Source organism: Oreochromis aureus, linkage group 6 (assembly GCF_013358895.1).
Source record: "Oreochromis aureus strain Israel breed Guangdong linkage group 6, ZZ_aureus, whole genome shotgun sequence".
Lineage (NCBI taxonomy): Eukaryota > Metazoa > Chordata > Actinopteri > Cichliformes > Cichlidae > Oreochromis > Oreochromis aureus.
The window spans coordinates 38628819-38641641 of record NC_052947.1 but is presented as its reverse complement, the minus strand read 5'-3'; the positions used below and the strand labels follow the sequence as shown (position 1 = coordinate 38641641).

Genomic DNA, 12823 nt, shown 5'->3' with positions numbered 1-12823 from the left:
ATCTCTTAGCTTATGATTATGATTACTTCGCTTGTGTGTTGGGGATATTTTACGAGACACGCTGTCTGACAGCTTCTGTGCCCACTGTTAGTGTTGGGCTGTTTAAACACTGAAGTGTCATTGTGGGTGTGTGTGTGATTTGGATTAGGTGTGCAGTGCCTTCATTACAGGGATTCTTTCTGATGCGGGATGCTTCATTAACAGCAGAGCCCCGAGGGTTTAAAAGGCTTCTGCAGCCATCAGCCTTGTCACATTGCTATTCTAGCTGGGATACAGTTTGTCTCATGAGAGTCTGAGCCCTCCTCTGTGTGGATGTGTGTTGCATTCAACAGACAGGTGGCCAATGAGGGAATCTGTGTGCGATGCATGCAAATTGTAACGACATGTAGAAAAAAAGGAAATTGTGTGCGTTTTTATCCGGGGAGGCTGAGCTTGAGGGTGACGGCTAATGGCAGCGCTGTGTGTTGTAAGCAGGAGTTTTGCTACGTGTGTGTGAGTATACGGCTTTTTATGTCTGCCAAATTATGTTTAAATGATGTCCCCAATTACTCTGCTAGACGCTCCAAACACAATTAATCTCAATTTGAGCAGCCAACCTGCACGTACTGCAATTTTGGCATTTTATAGAAAACAGCTTCACTATTTTCCACCACTGGGGACGTTCTCAAAGTTTTAGTACTGCTGATGCGTCACTACTGCACAGTTTTTATTAGGTGCCCTAATTTGAGGCTCCCTGAGAACTGCAACACATGGGTCATTTCATTTTTCATCACTGCCCAAACATGTTCAACTAAAGATTGTAGCGTGCCTCAGATATCTTTGCAAGCTCGTCTTCTCTCCGGCTCCAACACGAGGAAATGTTCCCGCATGTTTGCTTCTCTAATCACTTTAGAAGAAATTAAGCTCTTACCTTCTTTTTCATAATTTGTTGGGATATAACTATGTTATAACGCTTCATTGTCCCTAATTGGAGAAATACGACAATGGTTTGATTTATGTTCATTTTTGCCATATGCCAGATTTGATTTCTTTGGCTGATTTTCATCTTCTGGCAACTTAAACCTTATGCATTAAAATTAAAAGAAAACAAAAGCACCAGGGCACAGACAGCAGCCCATAAGTGCATAAGTGATTGAACAATGACATAATGTGCAAAACAAACATTAAAGACAAGTTAAAGAAGCCAATAAGCACGACTTAAACAGCCACTTATCCAGATTTATGTTTATTGCTCATATTTTCCATTTCATTTCTGGATGAGAACTGACTTATATTTTAGCTCAAACTAACTTTTATTGTGGGTGGTTAAGCGGGAGTATGTGTTCAATCTGTTCAATCTGTTTATTGTATTGGTTCATATATTTTGGCTTTGCTATAAAGTTCTGTGACTAAAAAAAACAAAAACAGACAAAAATTAAACCAAGGTCAAGGAAGTCACCTTGGACACCACTACAGTCATTTCACTGCTTCTGCTAATTGCTGGAAAATGTCAACGCTTTAACTTAAATTTCTTTTTGGAGAAGAGGATGAAGTCAGAGAGGGCGCAATCTGGTGAGTAGGATGGGCGGTGAGCAAGGACTATGATGGCATGGCCAAAAGCAAATTCTGGCTTTTTCATGTGCTCTGTGACGGCACCATGGCACATGTATGTTATGGACATTATGAGTATTTATACCCTCTTAAAGAAAGAGCTGTTCATGAAATGAGGCTGATCAGATCTGAAGGAGAACGAGTTGCGCCAGGTTCGATCATCCGATTTTTAGGTTCGAAACTCACATAGAGCATCATAAACCTGCTCCTACATCAGCTCTAAATGTCAGGAAACACATTACGTCTCTGCTACAAGCAGCTCAGCTTCCCGTGTAGAGCCAAAACATCCAGCATCGCCATCAGACAGCAGTCACTGGACTCAAAGTCTCCACTGGGATTAACCCTGGTTTAGGTTTCCCTATTTAATTAGACCTCAGCAGACAGACAGGTTAACCCCAGAAAAATCCATTACCGTGCACAGTTTAGCTGGTTTGCAGCAGATGCTGTCCCTCAGACACCTCGGCTCATTTTTGCAGTATCTAGCAAAACACTGGCAACCATCAGTACCACTCCCCAGCCAAGCTGACTTCCTTCTCAGGTTCTCGTATTCACAAGATTTTCAGAAAACCTGACCTGGACCGAAACACTAAGTTTGATGTACACAGAGAAATCACAGATGTGCAGCTCTAAAGCTCACTGAAGTCTTTTTAGCTGATGGTTCATTTTTTAGTGTGCATTCCAGGCTGTGATATTTTCCCAGTGTCCTTCACTTCCAACATTTGTTTTGGAAGTTGAGATGAGTTTAATTTGGGATGCGCTCACTTTCCATCATAAGAAATATTTCTAACCCAACTAATCTCTTTCTTAAGATCTTTTAATGTACATTATTTTGGTAAGAACAACTTTCTCATGACTGTTAAACAAAACTGTGTGCCTGCGTGTGAGCGCCTCACCTCTAGGCAGAACATTCCAGGCGATCGTGTCGGTGATGGCTGTGAAGATCCAGTTGAGCTCTCCGAGGGGAGTGCGTCTGTCATTGAGCCTGCCAGGGATCCTGCAACACACACAACACAAGACAGATGGCTGTGTCAGCCGCGCTCACTGTATGTCACATAGTTTACTCAGAGGACGAAGTGGCAACTGCTCAGTACTATCATCACAACACATCTGAAGAAATTTACATTTGCACTTAGGCGCTTACTCAGAGGCTGAAAAGAAATGCGAGGCAGGATATTCGTGTGCAGAACATATACTGTAACCCTGTGAGCACAAGACCTGAGACACAGAGCGACATCATGATGATACATGTACTGTTTAGCTCAGATCATATGTGAGAGCCACGTGCAAAATGCTTCAGGTGGCAGTCGTCACATAATAAACTCCAAGTGGACTTTTTAACCAAGTTAATCACAAATCAATTTGTGCATGCATCTGTCATTGTCAACAGTAATTAAGATTTGTTTTCCACGGCAGCAGCTCGGGTCGGCTACATATGTTTGTGGGAATGACCACATAATCAGATCCTTCAGCTTTTCTGGCATGAGAGCAACCTCAACTCTCTCAAAGTGGAGCGGGCGTGTGGGCACCTGGTGTAACCCCATGTCCCATGAATAAAGTCACCATATCCCTCTAAGAACTGGGTGCTTCGCTATTCTTTAAATAAAGAACAAAGAAGAGATTTGACAACCATTAGAACAGGTTTTTGGTTTTTCCAAGGGTCGCCCTAGTATGCTGTAAATGCAGATATCGCCCTCACTAACCAATGCTGCACACCCAATCAATTTGTCCCCAAAATATGACAGAAACCACTCGGCTGTCTTGATGCATGCGCAATCATCCAGCTAAGTAAATCCCAAAAAGCTTGATTCTGGTCACCTGGATGAGTGACGAAATGTTTCCCCCAAATAAAAATGCTACGTCCAGATGAACAGAATCAACCTTTTGGGAAACCACTCAGTTCAGAAAACAGAAACAAGGGTTACCCCAAGCAGGTGTCCAAGGGGAAAGGAGTTCATCAAATTTTCCATGGTTGGTGGCTAAGAGTAGGAGAGTGGACTGGAAGAGCATCCAGAAGTACTTTCCAATAACAAGGCACTCTTTTCTCCTCTGAAACCTTGGTGATGTTGTGTAAATCCACCAATTATTACTTCAATTTGTAAACTGACGACTTGCAAAGGATCAGCCGCCAAACTGACCAGCAACGCATGCCTCTGACATAATCAATACCCGGGCAACTCATCTGACCCGTGACTATTTGTTAACACCACTGGAGAAGATGACAAAAATATCGACCACTTTTTATACCTCTGTTATTAAAACCATTTTAACCTTTTCATTTTTCACCGTTGGTTTAAATCAAAGAGGCCACAAGGACATTGTTAACCTTTATCTCTAAAAACCAATCATAGACAGCTGCTTCACTGCTTAGTACTAAATAAGTCTCCTAAAAGGCTTGTGTCATTATCAGAGGTGCTACACTAAAATTCTCATCTCACGCTAAATCTGACGGCATCAACATGTAAAACAAGCAGCAGAAAGTTCCTGGAAGTCTGGCAGACGAGTGGATTGGAGATGATTTCAGTCAGTGGTGATGGAGATCTTATCAAATGTAGGAAATACGAACACAGACTTTGATACACCATGTAATACCATCTGGAAAGTGTCTGATTTGCAATGGTTGTATTTTAACACATGGCCACTGCAGTAAAAGCGTACCTGGATATAAGATCACATAGCAGAACACCATCAATAATAGATTTTCCTCTCGAGAGTCTGGACCTCAACATTATTGAAGCAGTGTGGGATCATCTTAACAGAGTGGAACAAAACGCAGCCAACACCCAAAGAAAAGCTTTGGTTGCACTTCAAAAAGCTTGGATGAATGTTCCTGAATGTTCCTACTTCTGGGAATTTCTTGGTCATACCAAATACTGACTTTCAAGATTTTTATTATTCTATTCATTTTTGCATGTTTCACTGAATCACTGTACATATTCCACATTTTCCTTACAAAACAACAAAGGGTTGGCTCATGACTTATGCACCATACAGTAAAAGTGCCAGATTTTCATCAGGTCCATCAGCCTAGCACAGATTATCTTCAGACCAAACCTCATGAAAATGACCATGTGGAGTTTTCTCAGGACTGTGTTATTTCTGTGAATCACATCCTGCTACAGAAATACAGCATTTGGCTCCTGTCTGAGGATGCCATAAGTGGGCATGCCTAACAGTGCATTATTCACACAGCTATGCGTTTGTTCCACAGTGACTTGACATGTGTAAACCCACGAACTGTACATCATACTTAAAGACGATTATTCCATGAGCGGCACCGTGGAAATGAAAGCTTGAGAATTTGCTCCTGAAAGAGAACAAGACGCCCCGACAGTAATCGCTGTAGCAAAACCAAGAAAATTACCTTTACAACACCTACCTGTCTGCCTTTTAATGAGCACTATTAAAAGCAATGAGGGAAAATAGGAGAATGGGCAAACATTAGCTGGCTCAGAGGCATTACAGTTAGTGTGAGCCATTTGAGCCCGAGTAAAGAAATATATTTTAAACTGATGACAAATGTACAGGAAGATAAATGCAGGAAAACACTGTAAAGAGCCTGCACGGCCTCGATCACTGCAGCAAACAAAGCTGAAAACCTGTTTTCACAAGAGTACGGATTTGACTTAAAACATCAAACGTTCAGATTTATCCCCACAAAGATTACTCTTTCAACAACACTCAACTGAACTTTGACATTTTGAAAATGTAATCATTATTATCATAAACTTTCATATACAATTTGGTCATATTTACCATATGAATTCTTCAGTTATGGTAAAGAAATGTGTTAAAAAATAGATGTGTAAACCTTTAGGGGAAGAAATTGCAATATTTCTGAATTATTATCGATGATTTTGGTTGGTTAGACCAAATGGTTAAAAGGTACAGGTTACTTACTGCTTCATATTTAGAAAATAAGGACCGTATTTACCATGGAAAGAAGATGATTAACTTAGTATTGATGTCTTTTTTTACGAGGTTTTCTGCAATAACAAATATAAAGAAAGACAACAAAAACAAATGCAGGCCAACAAGTTAGAGAACAGCTGCTCTGCATCGTTTCTCAGTGAAGTTTTTAACCCAACATGAAAACGAACTTTTCCCTGTGTGAGATAACTCTGACAATGAACTTGCTATGAGGACACAAAAACTATGTTATCCTGAGATAATGAGATAATAAACTTGCGAGATCAAAACATAACTATAAACCAGAAGTGGTTTTGGCTTCTTTAATAATGTATAAAATGAGAGGGAAACAAGTTTTGGTGAATAAATAATGGAGGCTCGGTAATGATTGGCTCAGAAATCGGTTACAGTAATTGCACAACACGACATCCAGAAGTGCGCTCGCCCAATTTGATCACGTTGTGTCATCACTGACAGTCACTCCCTAACGTTATTGTTTCCAGCCTGATTTTATAGTCGTTAGTTGGTACAATACAGCACTGCCAAGAACCAAGATGTCTCTGCACAGAACCATTACCGGTCAAAAAAATGACAACATATATAACACACAGCCACCTCAGTGGTAAACACTTGCTTCCAATCACTATGTAGCATCAGCAATAAAGTCCCGCAGCAGGCATTTTAAGCCATTCTGAATCGCCAACAAAGTACTTTTTAATACACAGAGCGTGTGAACTTTTTCTGACCTAAACCTCCCCTCTCTTCCTCTAAGTGACAGATAATGGAAGCTGTGAAGCTCCTGGCAGGTACAAGCCAACTGTATAACCATGAGGGCCGGCCAGCTCCTGAGCACTTTGAGTGCTTGCCAAAGATGTTTGGCAAGTCAGCAGTAAGGATGAACACTCAGCAGTTCATATCCTTGCTTAGTATCCAATATAATATATTTGGGGACAGAAAAAGACATTGCACTGGTGGACGGATGAACAGATAGATGGAAAGCTCACTGAACGGCCTGGAAAAATGCCCTCTGAGGTTTTGAAGCGTGTGTCATCGATCAAAACCTGTCATTTTTTCACATTTTCTGGCTTTTTGCTGTACTATGGTATTTTGTATATCATCTTTATACTGATGCGCTTGTTTTATGTGAGAACGCACATGGATCTTAACAGGCTGTACTGTGAATGAGCATCATTAATCAGTGATATAGTTGGTTTGTTGAGGCACTTGATGAAACATCAAAGTTCGCGCTAGTCATACTGATGAACTCATCTGCTTTCCAAACCACCAGAGGCTTGAAGACGAGAGGTCAGACACACATGAAACAAACTGAAATGTCGAAGTTAAAAAAGAGAAAATCATGAAAGGTTGAAATGTGAAAAGGCTGCACAGATCACAACAAACCTCCCTGCAAAACTGGCTATTAGCTCCAATGGGTATTCCAAGACTAGCAAACAGTATTATGTCTCAAATATAAGCCAAAAAAAGATTTAAAAAATGTATTTACTTATATTTAAAAGGGGAAAAGGGGGTTGATACCCATCTCTTCGTCTTTCTCTCTAAACTATAGTTCTCTGGTATCATTGGGCAGAATAAGGCCCAATGACAGATTTTACGCCCAGCACCAATCCATCCTCAGCATGTCTGAAAACAAGCTTCTAGATGTGAGCAGGGTCATAAAATCCTCTGTAAAAGGGATAAGCTGTTGATCTTATCTAAAGAGAAAAGGCACGCACCCCGAGGGCAGCTGCCATGTAGCCGGCTCCGCTCTGATATCTCTGTGCAGCGAGGGCACCAAGTATTCCCTTACGGGATCAATTAATGTATTTTAAAGGCTGAGGTGCCATTTTTAGCGATATGATTTCTTCAATATTGGAGTCTAACTTCAGAGACTCCCCAGTGAGTGCCACACAGACGGTGTCAGACGCTCGGAGGGGTTGGGGGGGGGCTGGCTCTGCCCACCGGGGGGAGTCTCGCTGTGAATATGGATCAACCTACGACAGTTATGTGACCCCCATGTGAGATAAAAGAGCACTGATGAGCGACTATGAAGGACGGCGTAGCATGAGACATACCGAGCACGTAAAATCCACATGCGCTGTGCTTCGTGACTCCTTCTTATGCAAGAGCCTATTGTGACTGGTGGGGCCAGAATGTGTGTTGGATGTATGTGGGAAGCAGAGACAGAAGGGTGCACAGATGGAGCAGAGACAGAGGAATGATCAAATTAATAAACAAACCAACATGCAACTACTCGACAACGCCATTATGTCGAATCCATTTCACCACAAATGTTTGTAACATCTCAGGAGCGATGAGTGTAACGTGCATTGTTTCCAACTGCGGATGACCTTTAAAGGTGAGAATACGAGCCCAGTGAGTGGTCAGCGAGTGCAACACATGCTCATGCCCACGTGTTCAAGCAGGACTCGGCAAAAAGATGACAAAGAGGATTAAAAAAAGGCTGCTTTGAATACTATTTGTAACCAATTACGCAAGACACGTTTTAAAAGGCTGAAAAACAACAAGGTGTCCTGGTTCTCTCTGTTGGAGCCTACAAAGAAAAACCACCAGGTGTGATATAGGTATTGTTGTTGCTAGGATACCACCGAGCCAGCTGACTAGTCACCATCACTAATGTTTGTCTAGTATTTTTGAAAACTTGGTTGTATAGTTCTTTACAGGACAAACTGCCATCATACAGCCAACATTAAATCGTTATAAATAACAAACAAACATAGACCGTATAGGACAGACACACAGAGGACATAACTAAGAGAAAAACATTTCTATTAATATTTGTAATAGAAAAAGCATAAAATCAGAGTAAATAATAAAGAAAATAAATATAGTGTAAAAAGTAAAAAAAAGAAAATAGCACAAGTACCTTAGACAAGAAGAAAGTATTAAAGAGACATTTAAAACGAACTTTCTCTGGTAATGACGCTGTGGAGCACAAATGGAAAACACCTGATATTCTTTAGTTTTTAAGCGGCTGTGGGGACCATTAAAAGGTGATGTGTTAGTAAACCTACAAAGAAGGGAAGCCATGTAACGTAATCCCAAAAACTTTAAAATTAATTCTACACCCAACAGGTGAGCATCAACCTCCAGGGCTGAAAGATGAAGCCAATTCCTCTAATGACAGAGAAGTGAGTCATTAACCATAGACGCCCATGTTAAAACATTACAGTTCAGCTAATAAAATAAGAGGCTTTCCTCTCTATAGCTAATTTGCTCATTCACTGTTTGTGTGCCCGAAGTGTGCCAACAGTCAACCGCTGTCAACTCTGCTTATTCAAGTCACTGAACGGGTGCACTCGACCATGCTGCTGATGCCTTTTGGAGCATTTTTGGTGGCATGTTGTGGCCTGTTACAGACAACCCACAGAGTTTGTGCTCCAGATTTTGAGAGTGAAATCCCAGCATATTATCAAGTACTTAGGAGGAGTTATCAGGTATTCAGGTATTGTGCATTGAATCCGTACATTTTACAGATGCAGCTTGCTAAGTAGGCTTGCTAGCTTTAGTTACACTTAACATGTAAAACAGACTCGTCTTGAATATGGTAAGTTCTGGCTCCAAACCAATACAAAGGCTTAGGGTTCATTTTAAATCTAACATTAAAGTTTGAAAATGACAATTACAACAAACAAATGACGGTAAGGTGGATAAAGCCATCTTCCATATACAGTCTATAATGTGGTCTTGTTGAAAGTCTGGCTTGAAACAAGATAAAAGGAGGAAATGGCCTTTTGGCCAAGCACAGAGTACAGAGAGCTTGATCATTTCAACATTACAAGGTGAGAGAATTTATTTAAGGCATTTTTGAATTAAAAAACTATCTGTATGACTCTAAATCAAGGGTCACATTTGGACTCCATAATGTAACGAAAGCTTTAAGGCAGGGGTGGGGAACTCCAGGCCTCGAGGGCCGGTGTCCTGCAGGTTTTAGATCTCACCCTGGGTCAACACACCTGAATCAAATGATTAGTTCATTACCAGGCCTCCGGAGAACTTCAAGACAGGTTGAGGAGGTATTTTAGCCATTTAAATCAGCTGTGTTGGATCAAGGACACATCTAAAACCTGCAGGACACCGGCCCTCGAGGCCTGGAGTTCCCACACCCCTGATTTAAGACTTTTAGTATTTAGTATCAAGAGTGAAGCCATGAGATAAACACAAAAGTCACTACCTATAGTCACCCTAAGTCAGTAGAACATGCAGCCAAGCGTAATTTGCAAAGCAGTGAAAATGAATAATGTTTGAATGATCTGAATGAAGAGAAGTCACTAATGATGTCAAATACTGAGCTCAGAGATGATCCATTATTTAACTTTGACAGACATTAGCTGACTCAACATTTAGCCCTCTGTACAACAGGCAGGAGATGCAATCAGCCAAAACACCTACTAAAGCATCAGGATTTCCAGCGTCTCTGTTAAATGAACACAAACACCTTCGCCAGTCACACTCAGGTCGGCATTAATATGAATATGAACACTCAACTCTGTGAGTATGCACCCTGCTTTAATGTGATCTTTACAACTCACATTAGGGCTGGATTGGCTGACCCTGAGTTATGCTGCTACAGGCTCAGGCTCATGATGCAGTCCACTCCCGGTGTTTCAAGCTTCAACTGTTTATAGGCCACTGCTGCACGTCTTTGACTGTCGTCTGCTGTGTCGTTTGTGGTCTCTGTGTGTCAACCTGAACTAGGGGACATCTGCTCCAAGCTGAGGGTGAGCCCTCTTCCTGAGCCTGGTTCTGATAGAGTTCTTTTCCTGTTAAAAGGGCGTTCTTCTTCGTTGCTGTCGCCAAATGTTTGCTCATAGAAGACATTTGGATTATTGGGGTTCTCTATCTATTGCAGGGTGTTTACCTGACAGTAAGTCCCTTGAGATGACTTCTGTTGTGCATAAATAAAAGGGAGTGAACATGAAAACAGCCTCAAGAATAAAGATGCTCATGCTCAACAGGTTGGAAAAGGTTAGACAAACCCCCAGTTAGACAGATTATACATGACAGAATTTTTGACCCGAGTTACCCTCAGTCAACAAAGATCAGTCCAGTAAAGTAGTCTGTAAGTGTCTGAAGACCTCTCATTGGATAAGGTACCCATAGGTTTACAATCAGCTACATAGCGGACAGCAATGGTGCATGGCAGAGGAGCGAGGAGAAAGCATGGCTCTTCAGAAAAAACACTGCATATGAGGTTAAGTCTAATATTTTCACTTCAGCTGTCTAACTGTATTCTCTTTAAACAAGAGCCTGTAAACATGTGGAAATAAGATATTGCTTTTGGTCATATTAATGCAGAAATCTACAAAAAAACAAAACAAAACAGGTCTTTCTGTGTATCATGTTTTATTCCTCATATAATAGCCTGCCGTTAATAAGTCCATGGTTGTGCATCAATTCAAGGTCACGTATCTCATGAATTTCATATTTTACAGCTTTTTTTTTTTTTTTTTTTTTTTTAAATCAGGACAGTTTCAAGTTGAAAACATCTCCAATGCAATCTATTGAGCCTATACTCAAAGGTCAGCATTTTGCTGCCGTGCACCCTTACCACTTTTACTGCTTTGTTTGTTTCTGTGTACATCTCTGAGGCAGCATGAAGGGTCAACCAGAGAAGGCATGTGTATGACGGGTTCACCCTACAGCCTGGATCTTTCTCTTTGAAGGTTTCTGTTCTCTCTGCTTGTCGTGGCTGTACATACTAAGAGACCATTACAGGAATCAAAGCTACAACATAGTCCATTCTTTAAGGTTGTGCCTTTGTCTTTGACAGAAACTACTTTGAATTTCATTTTGATTTAGCAGAAAGACTCTCACACCATTGTTAACCTGTCACCTCTTTGATGTTTCTGTTCAGTGTTTTACTCGCGGCCTAACGGCAGAATGAGACGAGAGGGAAAATGCTTTCCCTAGCGCCATCTCTGACGCAGACTAGTGTGACGTTTCTGGGTGCTAAAACTCTCCTTACAGCATTCAGGTCATATATTACTTTTTCTACTTTCCTGCAGAATAATTCTGGTGAGACAAGTGATGAAAGACAAACAGGACGCGAGAGCTAGAGCATGAATGGATACCGTCAAACCCAGCGACTAATGCTGAAAGGGAAACAAATGGAAGAAGAGGTTATTTCTTCAAAGGTGTTCTTCATTGCTCTAGTGGTTTTACCATCCTGCCATGGGAATCGTGCCGCAGTAGCTGTTGCTGTTGTGTATTCGGGCATTTCCGTTGTAACACTCATCCACGAGAGAGTAGTGGGGTTTGACAGAAGGGGAAAAAATGGCGTGTACAAATGAAAAGATCAGAGAGAAAGTGCAAACAAGCAAAAAGATTTATAGTCAAGATAATAAGAACCACGTCAAATAAATCGTGGAGAGAGACTTGTTAGAATTATGACTAATCCCCACTAATCTTGCAGAAACATGGAAAGCAAGTCAATAGTGAACCTGTAAATTCCCCAACAAATAACACAGCTGCACCTCCTCTGGGCCCACAACAGGTAAAATACTTCTTCTACATGTAGTTTCTGAGATATTAGGTATGAACAGAGCAGAAATAAACACTGAGTGATGAGTCACATGATTTATGATTTATGAAATGTAACAGATAGAATAGCTGGAGGAAAGAAACTTTAACCAGAGTGAGAGTACAACTGAAAACAAACAATCCTAATTATAATCCTGGGCAGCAGGTTAATGACAAGAAACATGAAAAATTTAGCTCTACATTGAAAACTTGTGTGGTTTTTCCATCATGAGAAATACATTTTTATCATCTTTTATTTTTCCATATGTGCTCATTTTTATAGCTTGTTTTTCAGATGTTTCAAATTAAAAGCTTACTAGTGAATATGTAAATAAATATCTGAGGCCCCTGAGTGTTGTGTTCACACCTCTGCTGCAGAAGCGACAAGTTATTTCCAGAGGAAGAGAAAAACTGGCACCTTTAACTTTGTGATGGGCAGCAAAACAAAGCGGAGCAGATGACAACTTTTCTCAGAGCTGCAAACCAAGATCATACATCAACCATAAATTTCCACATTAGTGGAAAGTTTCGACTTTTCATGAATGCAACTTAAAGAGAGATTCGTCCCAGGACATTTGTGCCCATTTGTTTAGAGATTTGACAATCTAGGCAGACGTTTTGCATCCACAAATCAACAGCAGGTAACTTGATGTAGGTAGTTATAGCTATGTGTACGATCGAAGTTGAAGTGAGCCTGAGCTGCAAAGGAAGCTACAGCAGAGTTCACCACAAAGTGAAGGAAAAATAATAATCAAAGATTAAAAAAGCAGAAAGTCTTTGTATGACA

The 12823-nt window shown here is 40.9% G+C and overlaps 1 protein-coding gene across 6 annotated transcripts in view; it reads right to left on the bottom strand.

The window, feature by feature from the left end:
* rptor (regulatory associated protein of MTOR, complex 1) overlaps positions 1 to 12823 on the bottom strand; it is a 198722-nt gene that overhangs the window by 75800 nt on the left and 110099 nt on the right. For all 6 annotated transcript variants that reach the window (XM_039613380.1, XM_031754181.2, XM_031754182.2 and 3 more), the window contains one exon: positions 2484 to 2584. In XM_039613380.1, the coding sequence (XP_039469314.1) occupies positions 2484 to 2584 (101 nt within the window). The remainder of the gene's footprint in view (positions 1 to 2483; positions 2585 to 12823) is intronic.